Source organism: Impatiens glandulifera, chromosome 2 (assembly GCF_907164915.1).
Source record: "Impatiens glandulifera chromosome 2, dImpGla2.1, whole genome shotgun sequence".
In the NCBI taxonomy this organism is placed as follows: domain Eukaryota; kingdom Viridiplantae; phylum Streptophyta; class Magnoliopsida; order Ericales; family Balsaminaceae; genus Impatiens; species Impatiens glandulifera.
In genome coordinates, this window is record NC_061863.1 from 65,093,272 (window position 1) to 65,117,722 (window position 24,451).

The following is a 24,451-nucleotide window of genomic DNA, read 5'->3' on the forward strand; positions in this document are numbered from 1 at the left end:
TAAGAAAATATTTCAAATATATAATTTAGAATCTTTTAAATATATAACTCCATTTTTTCGATTCATTTTACTTTTGTACTAAATTAAAAATTTAATGTTATTTTTTTTCTTTTTTTTATTTGACCATTTGTTATGAATTTTGTTGCCTGTAAGACTTTAAATACTTTTTTTAATTGAAACATAAAATAATTATAAAAACCCTAACAAACCTCACATGTGATAAAAAGTGGTAGTATGTAGCTTATTAACAAAACAAAAAAAAATCACTCCACTTAAAGGAATCCAGTTATTTTAACTATTAAAATTTATAATTAAACAAAACACAACCATTAATTCCTGCCCTAGGAATGTAAAAGAACTCGACTCGAATTATATTATAAATACTCGAACTCGATCGAGTAACAAAATGCATACTCGAACTCGACTCGATTACAGTTCGAGCTACTCGAACTCGAAAACTTGAAAATTAATTTTTTTAATTAAAATTATATTTTATAACTAAATAATATTTCAAATATAATATAATATATATTTAACAAACTACACATATATAATCACATTATTATTTAAAAATAAGAAATATAAATCCATCATATAATTTAAAGATAATCATTCAATCATAAATATCTAATTTAGAAATTAGAAATGAAACGTTCATCATAAATATTAAAAGTTTGGCAATACCAGATGCATTAGTCATATGGTGATCTTCAAATTCTACAAGATTCGAGATATGAAATAGTGAAGGGCCGAAAATAATGAAAAAATTGTTCCGTTAATATTATAATCCAAAAAATAGATGCTTCAAAGTTTTTTTTGATAAAGAAAGAATATGAAGGATGGAGAAAAGAGAAGAGACAGAGAAGTTTGAAAATGAAAAGAGAAGAGATAGAGAGATTTGACAGCTTAAGAATGGAAGGAGAAGAGAAAAATGAGTTTGGTTGTTTAGAATGGAAGGAGGAGAAAACGAGAATGGAAGAAAAAAAGAAATAGATGAGTTTGATTATTTAAGAATGAAAGATGATAGACAGAGGATTTAAGAATGAAAAACTTAAAAGGCAAAAAGAAATTATTTTTTTTTATATATATAATATATATATATATGGAAATAGATATAATATATATAGAAATAGATATAATATATATATAGAAATAGATATAATATATTATATATAATATATAACGAGCTACTCGAACAACAAATGTAAAGCTCGAGCTCGATTTTATAATCGAGTTACTCGAACTCGACTCGAGCTCAGTCAAACCGAGTTCGAGTCGAGTTTTGACTGAGCTACTCACGAGCAGCTTGACTCGTTTACACCCCTAATTAGCCAATCTGAAAATGGATGAGATTAGTCATGAAATTAGAAAATAAGATGCATGGTAAAAAAAATATATTTTAAATAAAAAATTACTTTTTAAAATAAATTAACACAATTGTGTTACGTTTTTAAAGTAAAAATCGTTGTATTTCTATCATTAGACAAAACTATTTACATTGACTTACTAGTAAATTATTACATTTGTACAAATTTTTTTTTTACTTTTATTTTATAATTTAAGAAGTTAAAGACAAATTTAATCAATGATTTTTTATTTCTTAAGCATCTTTCAATTCATTTCATGCTCCCTAAGTCCCTATATTTTTACCAATTATTTTGAGTTATTGTTTTTTCACCCTTTTGAGTATTTTAAAATCAATGTTATAATAAAATAAAAAGGAACGTTTCAATCATGATAATAAATATCTATATAGTTAAATAAAATGTAATTATAATTATAATTATAATCCACACTTATGAAAAATGATGAAATGTTATTTACAAAGTAAAAATGAATGGTGTCCAACTCAATGACATCAACCGGTCGAGGACTCCGTTGTGGACCGTGAGAATGTTTCCTTAGCCCCGCAAGCACCCAATGCCCTCTCTAGACCGCTCACTACCTCACTCATACTCGGCCTATCTCTACCTTCGGGCGACACACAATCCGCCGCCAAATAACTAACATATGTAACCGCCTCGATCTCAAAAGGCGTAGGCGCGGGAACTTTTCGATCCAGGACTCGATGTATATCGTCCGCCTCAATGTAAGGAAACATATAATCGACAACGTTTCTCGGTACCCCGTTCTCGTTCTTATGAATAGCCTTTTTCCCCGATAAAATCTCGAGCATTACCACTCCAAAACTGTATACATCGCTTTTCGTGGTAAGTTGCTCTAACTTGTAGTATTCCGGGTCCATATACCCGAATGTCCCAGCAGCCCGGGTGGCAAGGGGTGTTTCCACGTCAGCAGGCCTGAGCATTGACAGACCAAAATCGGACAGCTTGGCAGTCCACGTGTCGTCGAGTAATATATTAGAGGATTTGATATCTCTGTGTATGATTGGTGGGACAGCGTACACGTGTAGGTATTCAATCCCTCTGGCGGCGTCTAAGGCGGCTTTTATACGCGCCGGCCACGTGTTCAACGGAGAGTCGTTCGTTTTGTGGAGGTGATGGTAAAGAGTGCCGTTGTTCATGTAGTCGTATATTAGAATTCGCTCTTGGGTGTCTTCGCAGTATCCGTACAGCCGGAGAAGATTCCGGTGGTTTAGCCGGGAAAGGAATTCCAGTTCGTTTAAGAATGCGCTGTCTTTGTCTTCTTGCCGTTTCATTCCTGTGTTGTATGAAGACGATTTGGAAGCTTCCGCCCGTTTTATCGCCAACCGGCGAGTCTCTCCTTGGATCTGTAGATCGGCGAAGTAGACTGAACCGAAGCTTCCGCTTCCGATTTTATGTTCGTTGGAGAAATTATTAGTGGCTTGAAGAAGATCGTCGAGACTGAATTCTTCTAGATCTCCGTTTCTCATGCTGATTAAATGGCTTAGTTTCTTTACAAGAACAGGACCGGATTTCGCTTCATTAGGTTGTTGTTGTTGATTGATGTTAACGGCGGCGGACATAGCTTCGGCGGCGGCGGCGGTTGGTTGATCTCCTTGTTGTTGTTCCAATCGGCCGGAATCATGGACTCGGCAGCCTCTTATATTGCAGTATTTCCATACGAAGAAGATGGATAAAATCAACAAACAGAGAGATCCGGTGCTTCCTACCACGAGAAACGCTACCGTTTTATTGTTCCATTTAGTCGATGATGGTGGAGGAACGGCGATCGGTGGCGGCGGTTGGAGTCCTGGTGAGCTCGGCGGTGATTGGAATTCGTCGCCGGATGAGGGATCGCAAATCATTAGGGTTTCGGTACAGTGACTAGCGTAGTTAGGAAGAGGTTTCATGAAGGGGCAATCAGCGACGCAAGGCCCAGGCAATAAATTTGTCATAATCGGCACGCGATTGTTAGACAAGGAATCGAATTCTTCATTTCCCCAACAGTAGAGTGAATAATCATCCATCTTTACGCCGCAAAATACTTTCCGTTTCGCTTCGATCGTCAGAAAATAAACCGATCTCAAGCTTTCCGGCAATTTGAATCCATCTCCCCCCCAACATATCACCGTTCCATTCTTCATCAATCCGCAGCTTCGATCATCTCCCAACGCCAAAGATCTAACCACTCCGAAATCGTCAATCGCCGCCGTGAGATTCCCCCAGCACTTGACCGTACCGTTAATCGACGATATTGCACAGGCGTGACGGTTTCCGGCAGCAATCACGCTGTAATTACCGACCGGTTCCCCACCAACGACTTGACTCGTCCTACCAGAACACTTGACATTCCCTCCGGATTCCGTCAATCCGCAAACGAAATCGTCTCCGACAGCGATGCTTGATAAATTCCACATCACGGAAGAGTTGAATCGGTGCCATTGCCAGCATTCAAGTTCGTTAGTCCCGTCAAAGAGACCGCAAACGTGAGTATTTCCAGCTCGTAGTTCCCTAATGGAGGAGGAACCATTATAAACCCTTTTATAATCCACGTTAATCTGGATTACAGAACCAGTACCGTAATCGGAGACAGTAGTGAAGTTGAATCTCCAACAACCCAAAATAGAAGAAGTAGAAATGGACCTTAAGCCACAAACAAACCCTTGTCCGGCGACGAGTGCGGAAAAGGAAACGTTCCGGTTGGTGAATTGAGTGTTAATAGGAGGGAAGCCAGTGCAATTGAGAAAAGCTGGCTGATTTGGGTAGCTAATCAATGCGCAGATAACAGTTCGGTTACCGGTCTCTGAGATGGCGAAGGTGGAAAGAGAAGAAACGATTGGGATGAAAAGGAAAGAGAGGAGTAAAGAGTGAAGAATGGCCATGGATGAGAAAAGAGAGGTCTCATGATGAGTAAAACCCTAGAAGAAGAAGATGATGATTAGACAGAGATATAAAGAGAGAGAGAGAGAGAGAGAGACGCGGTTTGCCAGAATGATAGAAAGGGAGGGTAGACTCGGACCGGAGACTAAGTCGGGGAAGAAATTTGTTCTTCTTTTTTGAACAAACGACAAGTCTACGAATCCGTGTGGTCAAATAGAAAGATATTAATTCATATAATTAGATCCTCTTGATTCTCCTATTATCCTGTACATGCAAATGGGCCATGGATCCGGATTCCCTCCTCGGGTCAAGCTATCGGATTCATTTTTTTTTTATCATTTTAATTTAGATTTTTTTTAACTTGTGATGGTTCCAAGAATCCAATATGACCACTTAGGTCGGAGTTGTCAGGGTTCTATGGAAGCAGGCGGGCTAAGTTCGGCCCGGTTTTTTTTGTGTTGTAGGGGAGGGATTGACTTTTTTAACGCATATTCAGTTGTACCGGCATGGTCCCACTAATTTGTTTTCTAATATCCCACCAAGGGTTAGTTCTATGCTACCTATACAGGTAGTGCCTGTATCCATTAAGGCACTGCCATTTGTACAAAGAGAAAATAATCAACAAATAAGGAAGGTGATGCTTCACTTTTATGTATAGGTGTCATTTTATGAGTGGAATACAGGTACTGCCTGTATGGGTAGCATCGAAATAACCCCCACCAAGTTAGCCTAATGGTAATGTCACGAGTTCGATTATATTTGAAAGCGCGCTTTGAGTTTAAGCGGGACTATGATCGAGTGTCATGCTAGTTTTCCTTTATTAAAAAAAATAAAAAAAATTATTATATCTAATCTTATACAAATGGTTAATTTTTTTATCTCATATTTAATGTCATCATCTTACCCATCAAACACAATAATTTTGTATGCATGACAACACTAATTTATAAAGGGTCATAAAATAATACGAACCAAAACGGAAAAAGTAATATATCATGCTTTAAAATTGACATATTTGAAAACTATGACTGGTCTTTACCTGGATAATTTTAAAATGTATATATTTGAAAACTTTGATATAAAGAAGGGTTTAGTCGTGATAATATCAAAGTCTTATATTAATTAAGAAAATATATGCATTTTCTAATATATAAAATTAAAACGTTTGATTCGGTGGTTGATGAGTGATTTAATTTTGACATACTGTCAACGTAATAATTGCTGAAAATGTTTGTAGTTATTAAATAATTAGTCTTAAGGAACTAATAATAATTAAGCATTATTGAAGCTGAAATAGTCAATCTCACTTATTTTTCATGAGAAGGTGGTTACTAAAAGTCATAGGATAATTTGAAAAAACAATATATTTCCTCATTCAAAGATAGGAGGAGATCAGGAAATTTTGCCATATATTAAAAATAAAATCAAATAGAAGATGTGAAAAATTCAAATAGAAGATGTTTTATTTTTAGAAAATTTCAAATAGAAGATGTTATATTCAAGTGTTCAACTGAATAATGTTTCCAATATGTTGGACATGTGTTTGTGTATAATAATTTTGTTTCACATTAATTCTGTTCAAACTTCTCTTAGTAAATTATTATTATTTTTAGAAATAAAAATTTAATTATTGTTCATACAATAAACAGTTATATATTTAAAATTAATTTATAAATAATACAAAATAATATTTATAAAATTAAAATAATTATAAAAAAAATTAAATGTTAAATAGTATAAATAATTTATAAAAATTCAAATTATGATGAAGAAAATTCAATAATTACTCAGTTTTTTTTATGGCAACACTAAAACTAACTCATTATCTGTTTATTTATGGTGTAATATATATATATATATATATATATATATATATATATATATATATATATATATATATATATATATATATATATATATATATATAATTATAATAAATATTTTTGTTTGGCAAATGGCTAGCTATTACAAATAATAATATATCTCATCTGCTGCTGCCGACTATTAAATGTGTTTTATTCCCACTAATTTCTTCTATATATAGTAAATAATACTGGACATGATCAATGAAAATTCAAACAATAATAACATAATAATGCAAATGAGGAGGATAGAGAAATTATCAAATAAAATATAGTATATTAAATTAAAGATGCATGAAATTGGAAAATTAAGTGAGGAATAGTATAATTTGGTTGGAAACTTAATTCAACATTATTTCAGTTTATTTATTTTTAATTATATAACTCAATTCATTAAATAAAATAAAATATTATTTATTATTTAAAAAATAAATAAATAATATTTTAATATTATATATTAATATTTGTAACTTAAAAAAATCAAAATCATAACTCCTCAAAATAACATATAATCTAACTTATTTAAATAACCTAAATCCAATCTAAAAATTGAGGTAGGCCATAATTAATATGGTGGTCGCAGTAGTTGTTAGTTCCCTACCGGCGCCGGCGCCGCTTGTCATCGTAGGAGGCAATACAGCTGCATCTGGGGCCACATGACCTAATGCATTAACAACACAAGGAATTATTTAGTCCTTGTTTGGTTATATATATATAATACTTTTATAAAAAAATTATTATAATCTCCCTCAAAGTAACTAGTCAATGCCACAAAAACTTTTTTATTTATTTTTTAAACTAAAATTTATTCTATAGAGAAAGTTAAAAAAAAATTACGACAACCTTATAATATTTTTGTTATTGCTATTTACATCACTATTAATATGAAATAAATAATAAATAAAAAAATTAAAGCAAAAAGCGCTTATAATATAGTATATATCATTGACTAAATTTTAACTTAATATAACGTCATTTATAATTATCCTTGTCAAATAATTTAAATAATAACAAAACGTTATTCCTTTATTTTATAAATCTTTTTATAACATAAAAAAATAATTATTTAACCCAAACTAAACTTATTCCATTAAACAATTAAAAAACAGACAAAATTAAACAAGTTCTCAGTTATAGGCAACGAGTAAACTAGTAAATTAATTTAATAAATATATAAAAATAATAATTATAATCGTATGTAATTTCAAATAAATAAATAAATAAATTAATAATTTATGGATACCTGGTATAATAGATATAGGTGATCCACTTGGTGGCAGATTCAATATTGGATATCCAGCATCTGTTGTAATATTGAAAAATATTTAATATAAAATATATTTAAAATCTAAAAATTATTTATAAGATTTGGAAAAAGAAAGAAAGAGATTTAATTAATTACAAGTGCACGCGCTGGGAGGTGGCGCGTCAAGTCTGCAAACGGATGGAAGATTGAGAGCTTTTTGGAGATCGATCTGAATACCGTAGCTAGAATAAGCATCTCCGAGGAGTTTACAAATGCATAACGGTCGGCTATCCAACATTCCGGCGAGCTCCGGGCAGCATAAACTTTCCGGCACCTTTAATTGACTTCCTTGTTCTACATACGTAAGACAATTCGACATGTTCAACAGCGCCTTAAGACAAGTGTCCGGCTTAGGTGATTTTACAACCGGCGGTGACGCCGTCGCCGATATTATACCTCCCGCTTCCATCGGCGGCGCTACAGGTTCTGACGACGGCGCGTCTGCATGGAATTTGATCGCGTTGCCGGAGAGAGAGATTGCTGTTATTAGTATTGTGAAGAATGTTATTGAACTGATGACAGAAGTTGCCATGGATATCTCTCTTGAGAAGAAGATGTAAACAAATAAGGGTCTGTTTGGTTATGCCACGATCGTCAAGTGGTGGATGGCGTTTGGCGATTAGAGAGAAAAATAAAACATAAGTAGTTGAGTATGTCTTTAATAAGCATTCAATTCAATACACCATATTGTCTTCTTTTATATATAAGAAAAAATAATAATTGTAACAGCTTCAACTAAATCATACACTTTATTTAATTTTATTTCATGTCTAACTCAAGTGTAATATTGACATAATTTGTAGCAACGACGGTGGTGGTAGACACCATATATATATATATATATTGTTTTTACGGTCACCTGAGGTTTTGCAATATATGTTGGAAGGAAGTCATTTCATTTATAGTCTTTGTCCGAAAAGATTGTCTATTGTTTGTTTGTTTGCTAAAATAATTCAACTTGTAATGTTTATGCCAAACAAAATATAAATAATATCGTACTAAAACTTTAGATACACATTGCTTGAATTCACTCAACAAAATAAAATGCCCTCATTTATTACTTCTATACTTTACCTTGTTTTCACACTCTACCCTGCAATGACCATGACCGAGAATACATGAATCCACTCGATCATCGCAGTGTGAAAACAAGATAAAGTTTAAGTCTATATGAATCCACTCATTTATATCCTATAGAGCCGGTATAAGTATAAGCCAACCTTAATATGTTAACAAATTTATTCTTGGGCATTTTCCCAAGCTATAATTAACAATAGTTCCAAAAAAAAATTAAATTATCTAAATAAGCAAGCATTTTAAAGTCAAATTTGATTAATGCTGGTCTGACTAGCTTCCTATATTTTTCAAAAAAATATTGAATTTGTATAACTAATATTTATTGTAAGAGTTTTTTTCTACTAAAAATCATTTGTATGTTTATATATCCAACTGCATCTGAAATAAATTACAAATATTTCAACATTATTTTTAGGAGCTTAATATTGACGACTCAAAAATATTAGAGAACAATTTAAATATTATCTATAAGTTTGAGGCCTTTTAAATCATATGATATATCTCAAGCTTTTGACTTTTTAAGTTGTTGCTAAAATTCAAAAAAGGAAAAAAAAATGTTCACATTTAAGAGATTAGTTGAGAATTAGAAAACTTTAGAGGGCAATTTAATTATTATCTATAAGTTTGAGGGGTTTTAAATCATAATATTATCTTAGTTGTAGGATACGTGCAACCAATTGGAATTGATAACTTACGCCGACGGTTCATATTCGCGGGATTTTTCAAACCGGGTAACTAATCGGCCGGTCTACCAACTTTCGACTCATGAACCGGACAGCAAATGGTTGGAGAGAGAGTGATGAAACGGTGTATTTTGAAGCTAGGGTTTCAAAATACGTATGTGGATTTTCATTTCCTCTTCTTTCTCTGTCGGAATAATTCACTTCACTGTGTATTGTCATGACGCTCGTTTGATCATAATCTGAATTCGGTTATACATATATGCATATCGAATTGATCTGGACTATAGAGGTCTGTTCAGCAATCTGGTTCAATTGCTCCATTCTTTTCCCAAAAGGTATTCTCTCTCTCTCTATTTATGTATTGACATATCCTTCCAAAGTCAATTTCTTTCCAGTTTGTCTGTGATTCAAGTTAGGTAGTCTGATATTTCAATTTGACTCCATTCATTATTTGAACTTGATTATGGATTCACTGTAGCTTGATAAAGTATTAATTCATTGACAACCATATCCTACTTATAAACATAACTTCCAAGATGACATGATTTAATCATTTGAGATAAGTCAAGATTATCCACAACATGATAAACTAGCCATTAGGAGTAAGCATAAATGCTTAGTAATTCTCAGGTGTTTAATCCACTTCGACATTCTAGACACATGCTAACATCAAATCTATCTGGTAATGGTGGTGGGATTTTGTGCTAGTCTCCTCCAGACAAAAACGCTTAATCTAAAAGAAAAAGAAAATAATATCCAATCTGATACCATGCATGCTCAACATCTTCAATAGAACATGAATGTGATAAGATTGTTCTTTTTTGTGTGCCAAACTCATAACTGTATGAGTTACATGCTCCATGTGCAGTTAACTAATTGAAGAGTTGGAGTTTGTGCAGATTGACATTGTAATTTGCTGTTAGGAGGAAAAGCAGTATCCCACCAATGTAATAGGGGTTACAAATAAGAGCATTAACTTATTTTTGCTCTGAATGGTTTTAATATGGATGTTGAAGTGCTTGATATGGAACCTAGGAAGATAGGAAACCAAGGAATTACCAATGATGAAGATGCTGGAACCACCAACAACGGCGAATCAAGTGGTATATTGGAAAATCAGGATGAGGATGGACATGCCGAGCCACACATTGATATGGAGTTTGACTCTGAAGATGCTGCCAAGATATTTTACGATGAATACGCAAGGAGAATGGGATTCAATACCCGGATAGGTCAATTTAGTCATTTGAACTCTGATGGAAGTCTGCCCATTCACGAGTTCTTGTGTTCTAGGGATACCTGTGAGGCCATGCTCCAAATAGAACTAAAGGGGGATGGGAAATGGGTAGTGACAAATTTTTTCAAGGGTCACAATCATTCCACTACTTGCTCTGGCAAGGTTCAATATCTTAGACCACGTCGCCATTTTGCAGGGGCTTCTAAGATTATTTCAGAAACTTATCCGACTGTGGGCACTGTTCCTAGTGGTGTTATGTCTGTATCAGAAGTTCCTGGTGCTAAACCTCCTTTAAGGAGAACGCTCGGGAAGTTTTCCCAAAACCTTCTAGACTATTTCAAGAAGATGCAGGCGGAGAACCCTGGGTTTTACTATGCAATACAACTTGATGAAGATAACCGCATGGCTAATGTGTTCTGGGCTGATGCTAGGTCGCGTTCAGCTTACAGTCGATTTGGGGATACCGTGACATTGGACACAACGTTCAGAGTCAATCAGTACAGAGTACCGTTTGCTCCATTCACCGGGGTGAATCATCACGAACAAATGATTATTTTTGGTTGTGCGTTACTAGTAGATGAATCCGAGGCTACTTTCGTGTGGCTTCTGAAAACATTTCTGGCTGCCATGAATGACCAAGCTCCTGTCTCTATAGTGACAGACAAAGATAGGGCAATACAGTCTGCAGTTTCTCAGGTGTTTCCTGAATCACACCATTGTATTAACAAGTGGGATATACTAAGAGAAGGCCAGGAAAGGCTGGCTCTTGTTTGTCATGCACATCCTAATTTTCAAGTCGATTTATATAATTGTATCAACACGACAGAAACAGTTGAGGAATTTGAGTTGTCATGGGACTATATCCTTGATAAATATGACCTCAGAAGGAATGATTGGCTTCAATCACTGTACAATGCACGAACCCAATGGGTTCCAGTCTATTTTAAGAATTCTTTCTTCGCCGGAACCTCTCTTCATCAAGGATTTCAAAGTTCCTTCTTTGACGGTTATGTGAATCAGCAGACCACTTTACCAGTGTTCTTTAGGCAGTATGAAAGAGCTTTAGAGTATTCTTACGAAAAAGAGATAGAAGCAGATTACGACTCAATATATACCACACCAGTACTTAGGACGCCTTCCCCCATGGAAAAACAAGCTGCTACTCTCTTTACAAGGAAAATATTTTCAAAATTCCAAGAAGAATTGGTTGAGACTTTCGTGTACACTGCAAACAGGATCGAGGGAGATGCGACTACTAGCACGTATAGGGTTGCGAAGTTCGAGGATGATCTCAAAGCTTATACGGTTACAGTATGTGGGTCGGAGACGAGAGCTAGTTGTAGCTGCCAAATGTTTGAGTATTCTGGCATTCTTTGTAGACATATATTGACAGTTTTTACAGTGACAAATGTACTTACACTTCCATCTCATTACATTTTGAAACGCTGGACAAGAAATGCCAAATTTGGGCCTGCATCTGATGTACACCTTGAACTCCAAACCCCCCAAGAGTCTTTAACATCACGATACAATATCCTATGCAAGGAGGCTATTAAGTATGCAGAAGAAGGTGCTACAACTCCAGAGGCATTTAGTGCAGCATTGGAGGCCCTTAAGGAAGGGGCAAAGAAGGTGGCTATAGCAAAGAAAACGGTTGCTAAAGTTACATCTCCTGGTTCACAGGTCAGTGCAATTGGTTATGATGACAAGAGGGGCTCTAGTGCAAATCAAGAAATGAAGCCTTTGCTGTGGCCACGACAAGACGAAGTGACAAGGCACTTTAATCTTAATGATGTTCAATCGATAACTGATCTGAATTTTCCTCGCATGGCCCCTGTCTCTCTTCAACGTGATGATGGGCATTCTGATAACATGGTAGAAGAAATATTTTCAGATTTAATTTCGTTTCCCCATATTTAGTTGGTTATACTAAAGATCTTTTCCCTATTCTAGGTGGCTATGCGTTGCCTTAAGTCTATGACTTGGGTTATGGAGAACAAAAATTCTGTGCCTGCAAATAGAGTAGCTGTTATCAATCTGAAGGTATGCATCTCATAAGGGCTTTTATTTGCTCATATTACTTTGAGAATTCTTTTACTCCTTGGGTTCTTGTTTGATGTAACCTGTTTATTGTGTTTTCCATTTTCTTCCCATTCAGCATAAAGAAAAGCCTTATAAGTTTACAAGTGCACGACTTTGGAGTTAAAACAGTTCAGAACAGAGAAGTAGATTATATAATTATACCATAGATTATATTCATTTCTGGTGTTCTTCTGTTCTTGAAATACGAATGTTGACACTACAAAGTTAGTAGTCCTTAGAATTCAACATGCATTCTAAGATGTTGAATTTTTATGACGTGGATAACATGTAAAAAGAGTAAATTTCCTACGACAATTTCTTTTGTTCTTAGTTGTTTTATGTAGGGAATGGGATACTGTGATGTTGTGCTTATACTTCGTTGTGATGCATGGGAGGCCAATTTATAGGTAGTACTAGAAAAAATTAAATAAATGGTGGAACAACTTTCATGATAGACATAATGAACTTGGTTGGGATATGAGAACTCTCAACGACCTTTGGAAATGCAAAGGTGTGCTTTAGGATTGTCCTAGTTTGATATTTCCACAATTCTCAGTTGTTTTATGTAGAAAATGGGATACTTTGATGTTGTGCTTATACATCGATCATCACTAATGAGCATATTCAAACTGCTATTTTGTCACAATTTCTGACACAATCACGATCTCATGGGGTAACTGCCAAAGTAAAACTGAGTTTTTTTGTTTATTATAAGATTGTTTTCTGAATAATTATCTAGATTATAGTGTAATTTAGTTTCATTTGGTATAAAAATCATGATGCATATTATTGTATAGATGGTTATGATTTTTGCAAACATAACAAAAGCATAGTTTTATGGATCATGATCAAGATGAAAAATCATGATACTGGCATCCCACTTGCCCTTTCATGTTGGATATATGTTTTCAATGGAAGAGTTTTGTTGATTTTCCTTTCATTTCATGATTTGCCTATGAAACTTATAAGGAATTGATTCCTACTTTCTTCTGCCTATAGAGTGACTGAAGATTCATTAAAATCTGATACTGTTTTGGCCATTTCCAGTTGCAAGATTATAATAGCAGGGCTACATCAGGGGAATCAGAGGTTAAATTTCATCTATCAAAGATCACACTAGAGCCGATGCTGAAAAATATGGCCTACATCAGTGGACAGTTATCTACCCCAGGAAATAGAGTTGCTGTTATCAATCTGAAGGTAACTGAAATGTTTAGATGGGGAATTTCTCTTAGAATGTTTGAGTTGTATAATATTTTTATGGAATGCTTCAGCTCCAGGATACTGAAACGACTATTGGAGAGTCCGAGGTTAAATTTCAAGTCTCTAGAGATACATTAGGTGCCATGTTGAGATCCATGGTCTACATCCGCGAACAGCTCTCAAACGCGGTAAGGAGATTATTTAAAGAACAAAGTAACATGCCCTACTTACTACCTTATAATTGAAATTGATGCACAATCCTATTAATTGGTGAGGACAGGCTGACATACAATCAGAGCCCCTATCAAAAAGGCCACGGAAATAGAGTTAATAGATGACAAGATTCTTTAATAGAATACATTATTTGCTTTTCTAGCTTATCTTCTGGCGAGAAAATTGACTCCTCACGGGTATGTATATCTCTTTGGATGAACACGATTGTTGCACTTCTCCAAGTTTGAAGAAACGCCACAAATGGATGGATGGAGGGCTTGCCATTATCTTCTAATAGTATTCCATTTTTTTTTTCTTATTGCTCTTGTAGTTAGAAGTTTTGTAGAGTGTGATTATTGCTATTGTAAAGGTTTATTTTTATTTAGATCTCTGCCATCTAATTTTTATGGAAATGCCAAAAGATTCATCTTTGTCTTATTGTTTCCCTTGTCTGCGTTATATCCGGTTGACTACAAATGTTTTTAAAAGGTAGCTAAATATTTGATAAGAATGGACCAGGAACATATACATGTTTCCAAGATTCGAAGTCACTGAGATGATACATCACGATATTTGAAATAAGCACCATTGGACTTAAATATGGCGACATGATGTATCTTATAAAATGAATGAAATAAGCACCAGTATTCGACCGGTTTAACAATATCTCAATATTTGGGGAATCCTTTCCTAACAATATCTCAATATTTGGGGAATCCTTTCCCGAATCCGTATATACATAGTAATTGGTTTGTCTAAAATATACATACCCATAACTCAATTTGGATAATTCTTAAAATGTTAATTTTTTTTTAAAGATTTCTTTTATTGAGTGTTCTTTAAATCCTTTTTTTTTTACTAAATTTTTATTAAAATTTATAATCGATTTACTAAGTGTTTTCTTTTATGGTTCATATTCCGAATTTAGTTCATCCCTATAATAATAGGGCAAATTACCTGGGCGGCCCTCAAACTATCTCAATCGCTCACTTTTGGCCCTCAAATTAATTTTTGAAACAAATCGCCCCTTCAACTTTTATAAAGGTCACCAGTGGCCCTTCCGTCAACTTTTTGTTAAATCTAACTGTTTAAGTTTAAAATATTATTTTTTTATATATTATCTTTAATCTTATATTTTATATTTATATATATAATTATTAAATCGCTTATATATAATATTATATATATATATATATATTATTAAATTTTATATAATTATTAAATCTTTTATATAATACATAAATAATATATATTATTTATTTTTATCTTTATATATTTTAAAAAATAATTTAAGTGTTAAAAATATTTGAGTAGTTAGAAGGTTACAATTACTTTTAATAAATTATTTTTAATATATATAAAACAAAATTTAAAAATAAATTATATGGATTATCCCTAATCATTAATTATAAATATATAAATAAATTTATAGAATTTATAGAATATATATTTTACAAAATAATTTGAAAGATTAAAAGTAATTGAAACCTTCTAACTACTTAAATACTTTTAACACTTAAATTATTTTTTAAAATATATATTATATAAATATTATATATAAATTAGTTAAAGATAATATATATAAATTATATATATATATAGATAAAAATAAACAATATATATATTATTTATTTATTATATAAAAGATTTAATAATTATATAAAATTTAATAATAATATATATATAATATTATATATAAGCGATTTAATAATTATATATATAAATATAAAATATAAGATTAAATATAATATATAAAAAAATAATATTTTAAACTTAAACCTATATATATAAATATAAAATATAAGATTAAATATAATATATAAAAAAATAATATTTTAAACTTAAACCTATATATATAAATATAAAATATAAGATTAAAGATAATATATAAAAAAAATAATATTTTAAACTTAAATAGTTATGTTTAACTAAAAAGTTGACAGAAGGGCCACTGGAACTTTATAAAAGTTGAAGGGGCGATTTGTTTCAAAAATTAGTTTGAGGGTCAAAAGTGAGCAATCGAGATAGTTCGAGGGCCACCCAGATAATTTGCCCATAATAATATGATGAATTATCTCGTAGAGTTGTAGACGGCAAAAAGAATAAGAAAGAACATAATGAGACTCCCTTTCCTTTCTTTATTTGAACTCGAGGGGAATGTTGCAATCAGTAGGGATTTCATCGATCCTCCCTTCTTGAAAGGTTGAAATTCTTTTTCCTTCCACAGGAACCAAGAAATTGGATCTAACCATAAGAAGAATTAACCATAAGAAGAATGTTTTATATACATAGAAATATATAAGAAGTAAGACCCATACTTAGATAATCTAAAGATATATTTATGAAACACAAGAAGTATTCAATCCTCTTAAGCCAAGTGGTTAGTAAGTAGTTTTCTCCTAATATTTCCTTCCCCATTTCCTTTTTCTGAGTCGGGCAAAGCCTGTAGCTCAGAGGATTAGAGCATGTGACTAGTATCGGAGGTTGAATCCCTCCTCGCCCAGAACCAGTCGGAAAGACCATTGACACAACATGAATCACATGATTATTGAAACCTAACCCAAGTCCGTATCTGAGCCCACAAATTCAACAATGTTTAACAAACATTTTTGATATATAATTAAATGAATTATACATTTATATATGGATGGATACATATATTCTTCTAAATTTGACAAGGATAAACACTTGAAACAATAGGTCAATTTGATAAGAATCCGATTTCTCTATTAAATTTAGATTGATCTTCTTCTTCTTCTTCTTCATTCAATTGGGTTTTCGAACTAACACCTTTCTTGTATAAGCCCTTACTTCTATCAAGAAACCCTTTCTGCATCAACCTCGCATACTTCTCCCTAACATCAACCATCGGATGTTTATCAACAGCCTCTCCACAATCATAACCTTCCCTAAGTACAACCGTCTGCGTACCACCTTTTCGCGATATATAAAATATACCAGGATGACGCTCAAACACCTTCGTAAATTTAAAAGGCAATGACAAAGGTTTCCGTAGATTACTCACATTCTTCCGTTGCGTTTGTTTACTCAATGTAAGATGAAGAAGCTCGTGGAAAACACCCACATTCCTCTTCTCCGATATATCTGTCCTCGGATCAAGATGAGAACTGTCCACATAAGGCGAGGTATAATCGAGTCTCTGCCATTCATCTAACCACGCCATACACTTCCTCTTCAAACCAAAACCCCTAGTGAACTTAACAGGGAAAGATAACCCTTCTGTTTTCTCAAATTCCGAGATTGCTAGTTTATCATCCCATAACAGAAGTCGCAGGCCAACCCGATCATCGGGTAGATTAATAAACGATAGAAGTTGTGGATGGAGAGGAATGAATGAATCTTTATAATCATATGGTAAGCCTATATCCCATCTAAGTTGGTTAATTGTTTGTAAGGGAAGGGTTCTTTCCTTTGTAAGCATAAGAAGCTTAACTAATCTATGGAGGATGTCATCTTTAGATTGTTGAAAAATGTTGAGTTCTTCTTGGTGGAGATCAATGGCGGATTGGGTAAGTTGAAACCATGGAACAGGGGTACCTGCAGAGTCGGGGAGATGAAATTCGTTGAAGATGGATGGGTATCTTCTGATAAAGGAGGAGACTTTGAGATCGTAAGGAAGATCGAGAAGTCCTCTGTGTCGAGTTAAGTGATAGATTGGGGCGTGTTTATTGAGATAGGAAGATAGGATGGAAATCAAAGTGGAAGTAGCCATAAGGTCTTTTTCATTGGAAACGACGGAATCGAGTATAGTGTCTTTTACCCACTTTAGTTTGACATTGACGAGATTAAGCTTTTGCTGGTAATTGTAAGGACGAAGAATGTGAAGGAAATTAAAGAATCGAGATCTATCCACCAATGTAGCCATAATTAAATCAAAAGATATCTCGATTGAATGAATTGATAGAATTGAATTTGAATTTGAATTTACCTGTAGTAGTAGTAGTGAGCTCAGCCTCGTTAAAACCCTAACAACAAATTGTAAAGAAGAAGAAGTTCAGGGCGGCGCGTGAAAGAACTATCAGACCTAACTTCTAACAAAGAGAGAGAAGAAGAATTCTAAAATTTCTTTTTAAATATTTCTACAATTATTCTAGTAAAGTCCCTGAACTTTAACCATTCTCACAATTTATACCCAAACTTGCTTTTTTTTTTGTAGGGTGCATTTTTACAAATCTATTGACTTCTAAATATCACAGCATCTAGTCACTTGTATATATAAATAATTGTTTATATTAATATGAAATTTTCTTTATATTAATATGAAATTGAGTGTATGAACTTATTAAGAACTTTTGGTTTAACGATAATTAAATATCCCTTCTTACACTTTTTATCGAATAAATAACTAATTAAGTAAAATACTAAAATTTTCTATATTTTAAAATATATATTATTTTTATCATTATATATTAACATATTTTAATTGTAAAGAATAAAGTGTAAATATTATTTATTTAACGAAACAACTTTAATATTATATATATATATGATATATGATATCCTTTGGTATTACATCTCTTAAATGGTCAGTTTTATCTAATTTATTATCTTAAATTTTTGTAAGAAAAGGAGAGTATATACTATATAACCACCGATCACAGCATTAACTCTATCTTGCCAAGTGAAGTCAAAATTTGGAACCAAACAATTAAGCTATTATGTTTCAAAGATCAGACTATGTAAAAACCCATCCAGATTAATTGGTAAGAACAAAAACAAGCTTGAGATTTTATATTTAATTTAAAAGCTTTTTCCTAAATCTTTAGAAATTCAAAATTATCTAGTAAATTATTCATGGATAAGTCATTCATTTCCAATTACAAATCAGAGAAGGATTTAGGTGTAAGATGGATTACGGGAATAATATATGTATAAAAAATAAAATCTTTTATCAAGTAATCATCATGAATTACATACAATATAGATTTTTTTTAATCTTTATATACAAAAGTAAATAACATATATTCATGTAAACAATCTAATATATGCATTAGTTATTTTATTGAAAGGTAACCCTTTAAATATATATATATATATATATTGTATGTAAAGAATGTTATCAACATGATAGATTGTGCAACATAGTATTTAATTATAATAAAAGAAAACATTATAAATATCATTTATAATATTAGGTAAATATATGAAAACAAAATGAAATATTTTTGTAAAATATAATTACAAAGTTATATCATGAAAAAAAAACGATTTTTTCAATAATTAATTTTGTTAAGAGTTAATTCATTAGAATATTTATAACAAAATGAAGAATCCTAATAAAATAGAAATAGAAAACACAAACCAATAACAACAAAAGTAAAAGAAACTGAAATAGAAGGTTCAAAATCCGTCAATAAAATGTATAATATAAAATTCTAATGTAATTACTCTCCAAAGAAGGAAGGATGTGCTTGCTAATATATAATAAAAGTTCATGTTCAGTCTGTCTTACTACACCAAAAATATAGCTAGCAGCATTCATAAGGAGGGGAAAGGGGAAATGTTTAGTTAGGACGATGATGACCAAAACCACAAACACGCACTGTTTTCCTATTGGATGAACCAGATTGATTCATCTTCTTCTTCAAACAACCAAAAAACAAAAATGAATTATGGGAGTCTGGTTTCAACTGTGTGTACTACTTACCTCAGCTTAGAGATGCTTCTCTACAAACTCCTGTAATCTATCACAGTAACTTCATCATCCGGAGCATCCAGATCTTGATAACTGCACGTTATATCAAATTACCAAAGTGTCAACTACAAGAAGAAGAAGAGGAAAAACACTTTGAGATTTTGTTATGACAAGAAAAACACTTGCCTACGCAATCTGCGAGGATCCTGACGGAATGAAGGAGGCAGGGCAATTATTGGGGACGGACCAGACGGACCATTATTATTGTTATTATTATTTCTACCATTATTAACTCCATATGGCGGTCCACCACCACCACCTTGTTCTCTCATCATCCTCATTGCAACTTCAGGTGGTGCAGGGACAAAGGGACCAAGTGGGCTGTATGAATGTATGTATAAAACATATTAATTAATCCTCCCCATTTATCCATCTACATTACATACATACATCTTTTCAGGAGGACTTTAAACATATATTACTTACCCAGCACCAGGAATAGGCATAAGTACAGGGGGTGGGGGATGACCATCCGAAGGGAAAGCAGCCGAACCGTCGTTATTTAATCCTCCTCCTGATGATGAATCAAACATCATTTCATCTTGTTTTCCACCTCCACCACCACCACCATGATGGTCTTGGTTCTCAAACTCCATTTGATTCCCTCTATCATCTCTTAACCTGTGTTCCATACCTAGCCTTCGCCTTTGCTGTTGTGGCCTCTCCCTCTGAACATACATATTATTAAAAGGCTAAGTAATTATCTCTTTCCTTTTTCATATATATCCATCTTCATAAAAAAAAAAGAGATTATCTATCTTACTGGTTTTGGCTGCTGCATAATTGGGGTCCCACCAGGTGCATCTGGGTCACTGAAATATAAACAAATAAATAATTCCAGGAATCAATCAACCAAGCAAGCAATCAGCATATATGAAAAACTTATGAAATCAAATGTTTCTTCTTCATTAAAACATTACTTCATGTAGTTCTCGCGAAAGAAATCTTCTCTAAGTTTATTTGTCAGCTCTCCCACAAGATCAATATGCTTCAACTTCAAATGCTTATAGACAAACTCCGCAGCATGAAACAGCTTTGTGCACCCCTTAGCTCCACACCCATACTTCCACCCATATTTCTCATCTCTAATTTTACGGACACTGGGATCCAGAAGATTAGTAGCAGCTGCATCCAACTTTTCTCTACAAGCCCTTACCTCCAATGGATCCTGACCCTTTAACCTCTCTTGCCAGTGAGAATCAATTTTCTTCTCCCACTCCGACCCATTAGGAGCAGCAGCATCAGAGCTCTTTCCATCCTGTCTTACATGACGAAGACCCTTCGCTTCACTAGACTCAACCAATCCATAATAATCCACACCATGTATACGCCATAGGTATGTTAAAAGGGTATCTAGTAGTTCAATGCCCTCAAGACCCTTAACAGATGCCAAACTTCGTACTATAACAACCGGCCCACTTGAACTACCACTAGATTTGTCAGCCCTTGAAAGTATATTTCCATCAATCTTTTTCTCCGAGTCAAGTTTTTTTACAAGTTCTAGCCCTTGTTCAATGTCAATTATGATCCTTCTGGGATCAGAGCTAATTGCGTGAGCTTTTGGAGCTGATGAAATTAAATCATCGTCTTTGGACAATACTCTACCATGCCTCGTGCGCTTGCCGCCATCATCAACTTCATTATCAGCATTAGGTTCACTTGTTTGTTCTGGTCCGGTTGCAGGTGTAGCTTTGACACCAGGATTTCTGTTTTAAAAAAGACAAAAGTAGTAACTGTCATTGTCAAACATCCCATTAGAAAGAACTGGACTAAATTGCAAGTGCATATGAATCATCAAAGCATACAGATCCAAAGTTCCACTCTGCAAATCGTTTAAGAAATCTTCTGCAGCCTTCCTTGCACGCTCATTTCGCCTACAAGACAATAATTTATGCAGGAAAAATGGTTACCTCATCAACCAAATAAAAATAGCAGTGCAGCAAAAAGACCCTATTATTAAATAAATATTTCAAAACGCATACATAACACTGACTATGATACACACCTTTCTATCGCGGCGGGTAAATTTGTTGGATGATATTTATCCTTAAACCTGCATGAACATAATGTTCCATTAGTGACAGAAGATATCACATACATAATTTTTCTTTTTCTTAGGATTAGAGTTTATTTCCTAGAAGAAGCTTGCGATGATATATACATAATCGCATAATAAAAAGATAAATGTACCATTCTTCATCTTTATGAGCATCAAAATAAGTTTGTTTCTGTGTTGTAATATACTCTGACTTGTATTCTTGATATCTGCCAACAAAAGGTCATGATCAATCTCAGGATTGCAAAAGGAAAAAAAATATGGAGAAAACCCAAAAAGAAACCATTTGAAAAACCTAACCAAAGTGACTCATCACTGAGAACTTAAAGGCTAAAGCTGTAAGATCTCCATTGTACCTGCGTTCAGCCTCTGAAGGTAGAATGTCATCTTCCAATTCCTGAATAAACTGCTTATAAGACATCAGGCCTTGTCTGTAAAAGTGAAACAAAAAACAAATGCTTAAGAAAGCTGATACAAATGAAACATGCAGATCCAAAGAGTGTCGGTTCTGGACATAGACTTTTACACAAACAGGTCTAATTCATGAATGAACAGAACCTCCAACTTTAAGATTAACGTGCTTGTAATGTCTACCTATGGGCATTATCCATGTTTCCACCATCATTATAGTCGCCATGGTCTGCATCCCAATCTGTAAAGGAACACACAATCAAGTTTAGATATAATTGCATCCACAACTAAGATATGGTATCACAAGTGATTTATCCATAAAGAAAAATGGAGATTCATAAAATCCAGACAACAAGAAATCCCAGGATCATCATGATACCTACCAGATATGCGTCCGAAGTGTTGACCACGTGGCCTATCATTGCCATAATTAAGTCTGCCTCCCATATCTCGCTCATTCCCATAATCATTTCCAAACCTACATGTCATCGATATGAACTCTTTAGATGTATTTATGAAACTGACAGAATGAAGATATCGGAGTAGGCACACTATCTTCTTTGGAGAATTATCCTAACTGAAGCTCGTATAATGATATGTAATAGAAAATAAAAATTAGATGAATTGCAAAAGCAGGCTGACATCATATCCAGGTGGAATAAACAAACTAAGCATGCTGACTGTTTGTTTATTGCCTTTATTTTCAATAATTAACACACTAAAAATGAGATATATCATACACTCCAGATTGATTCTGAGTGGAAGTATAAGCAGGACTAGCATTAGATTATTGAATTTACATTCCATACATCATGGTTTGTTTGAAGTAGACTGTAAATAGGGTATTCATGAATGAACATATTCTAAACAATTATCTCAAACTGCAATCAGTAGATCAATTGAAATTTGAAGAAAAGGAAAATAAATCAGGGGTATGGCTACGTGTTGGAACCTTTTGCAAACATCGCTATCCTAATGGTGATTCCATAAATTCTTCATATTCTAGGTTATTTGTATCACATTTATATATTCCATGCCTGACAAACTAATCATGATAGATCATCATTCCCGCTTGAAGGTAAGTAATATTGATATTACTAGAATACTACATGAGAAGTATAGAATGATTTGGATTCCAATGTTTAGGCCTTTATACTATATACATGGAAGAAGACATTCAAAAATCTTTATCACCTACTTATATCAGTAACACATCCATGAATTTGGGATCACCACCTAAACTCACACAAGAATAACAATATGTCTTAAAAGATCGTACAAATTATATACTCTAAACAATGTGCCAGTAACACATATTCATTCCCCTTTCAAGAGTATCAACATTCAATCCCTATTTTGTAACTCCCTGGGAGGAGCATGAACCATTTATGAATCTCACTATCTAAGCGAGTTATGCTGATATTTATTTTTAAGGAACAATTCACAATAGGTTAATACTTTACCTTCAAACCCTAGTAGCAACTTACACAATTCATAGTTTACCACAATTAACTAAATATGTAAGGAGGCATACCAACATCAACCACTCCAATTGCGACTATATGTTTAAACTAGGTACTAAGTAGATTAGTTTCAATATCCACCTGGTTCTGGTCATTGCTATATTTGAAGCTATGTACATAACTTGGATATAAGAATGAACTAAATGTGAAAGTGCTAAAATAAATAAATAAATGTTGCAATCCCGGAATCAGTAAATTGCAAGATAGTTAGTTGCATATAGTATGATTTGTGCACATATGAGCAGCGGAACGATCTCTAACCTTCTGTTGCCATGACCATAACCTCCTCTAGGGCTGCCGCGTCTATCATAACCACCGTCGTCCCTCCGCGATCGTTTGAAAGGAGGCAAGGGGGATGAACGCCTGGGAGGAGGAGAGTGGCGACGATCACGGTATGGAGGAGGAGGGCTAGCGCTGAGACGACGTTTGTAATCTCTATCTCTAATAGGGTGACGGGGTGGAGGCGAGCGATTGCGATCGTAGTAATCTCCTCCAGGACGACGAGGAGGATATCGGTCAAGGTCTTTTTCGTCCTTCCGCTCCCTGGAATCCCTATCTCCTCTGCGCTTCGGAGGCGGAAGCAGCGACGACGAATCATTTTCAGTGGAAGGCTTATCCTCCTTCAGATCCCGACGGTCGTCAAGGTTATCGGCCGGAGTGTTATCGACCTCGGCCATCGTCGTCTGTGGCGGTGATTTCAGAAACCCTAGCCAATCGAAATGAGATAGCTAGCTAGGTTGGTTAGTTCGTATTTCAGATAGACTCACACAAACAAATCACCCTCCTGGGCTGTCTACTCATTGTGAATCGTCTACTCAAACTATATATATATAATTAA

At 33.8% G+C, this 24,451-nt stretch overlaps 5 protein-coding genes across 7 annotated transcripts; 1 reads left to right on the forward strand and 4 right to left on the reverse strand.

Moving 5' to 3' along the window:
* Window positions 1–1,755: 1,755 nt before the first annotated feature.
* LOC124927133 (serine/threonine-protein kinase-like protein CCR4) lies at window positions 1,756–4,370 on the reverse strand. The gene has a single exon (XM_047467486.1). The coding sequence runs from the start codon at window positions 4,244–4,246 to the stop codon at window positions 1,859–1,861; it is 2,388 nt and encodes a 795-aa protein (XP_047323442.1). The 5' UTR covers window positions 4,247–4,370; the 3' UTR covers window positions 1,756–1,858.
* A 2,207-nt stretch (window positions 4,371–6,577) lies between these two features.
* LOC124927587 (non-specific lipid transfer protein GPI-anchored 11-like) lies at window positions 6,578–8,037 on the reverse strand. Its single transcript, XM_047468031.1, has 3 exons — window positions 7,509–8,037; window positions 7,350–7,409; window positions 6,578–6,767 (listed from the first exon to the last, which is right to left on the reverse strand). Exons 1-3 carry the CDS (start codon window positions 7,942–7,944, stop codon window positions 6,649–6,651), a joined length of 615 nt encoding a protein of 204 aa, XP_047323987.1. The 5' UTR covers window positions 7,945–8,037; the 3' UTR covers window positions 6,578–6,648.
* A 1,249-nt stretch (window positions 8,038–9,286) lies between these two features.
* Window positions 9,287–14,345, forward strand: LOC124923997 (protein FAR1-RELATED SEQUENCE 3-like). 3 transcript variants are annotated; one of them, XM_047464018.1, is made up of 6 exons: window positions 9,291–9,507; window positions 10,072–12,284; window positions 12,363–12,452; window positions 13,539–13,691; window positions 13,766–13,882; window positions 13,975–14,345. In XM_047464018.1, exons 2-6 carry the CDS (start codon window positions 10,176–10,178, stop codon window positions 14,017–14,019), a joined length of 2,514 nt encoding a protein of 837 aa, XP_047319974.1. In that variant the 5' UTR covers window positions 9,291–9,507; window positions 10,072–10,175; the 3' UTR covers window positions 14,020–14,345. The 3 variants fall into 3 exon arrangements, with proteins under 3 accessions (XP_047319976.1, XP_047319974.1, XP_047319975.1); XM_047464020.1 differs by lacking the exon at window positions 13,539–13,691 and having other exon boundaries at window positions 9,287–9,507; XM_047464019.1 differs by lacking the exon at window positions 9,291–9,507 and having other exon boundaries at window positions 10,057–12,284.
* Window positions 14,346–16,500: 2,155 nt separating this feature from the next.
* LOC124923980 (protein WHAT'S THIS FACTOR 9, mitochondrial) lies at window positions 16,501–17,951 on the reverse strand. The gene has a single exon (XM_047463993.1). It carries the CDS (start codon window positions 17,791–17,793, stop codon window positions 16,609–16,611), a length of 1,185 nt encoding a protein of 394 aa, XP_047319949.1. The 5' UTR covers window positions 17,794–17,951; the 3' UTR covers window positions 16,501–16,608.
* A 1,294-nt stretch (window positions 17,952–19,245) lies between these two features.
* On the reverse strand, window positions 19,246–24,398 carry LOC124923978 (serrate RNA effector molecule-like). Its single transcript, XM_047463992.1, has 12 exons — window positions 23,875–24,398; window positions 22,474–22,568; window positions 22,274–22,331; window positions 22,036–22,110; window positions 21,814–21,888; window positions 21,629–21,676; window positions 21,429–21,497; window positions 20,544–21,329; window positions 20,387–20,435; window positions 20,050–20,291; window positions 19,750–19,944; window positions 19,246–19,656 (listed from the first exon to the last, which is right to left on the reverse strand). Exons 1-12 carry the CDS (start codon window positions 24,288–24,290, stop codon window positions 19,596–19,598), a joined length of 2,169 nt encoding a protein of 722 aa, XP_047319948.1. The 5' UTR covers window positions 24,291–24,398; the 3' UTR covers window positions 19,246–19,595.
* Between the last annotated feature and the right edge of the window lie 53 nt (window positions 24,399–24,451).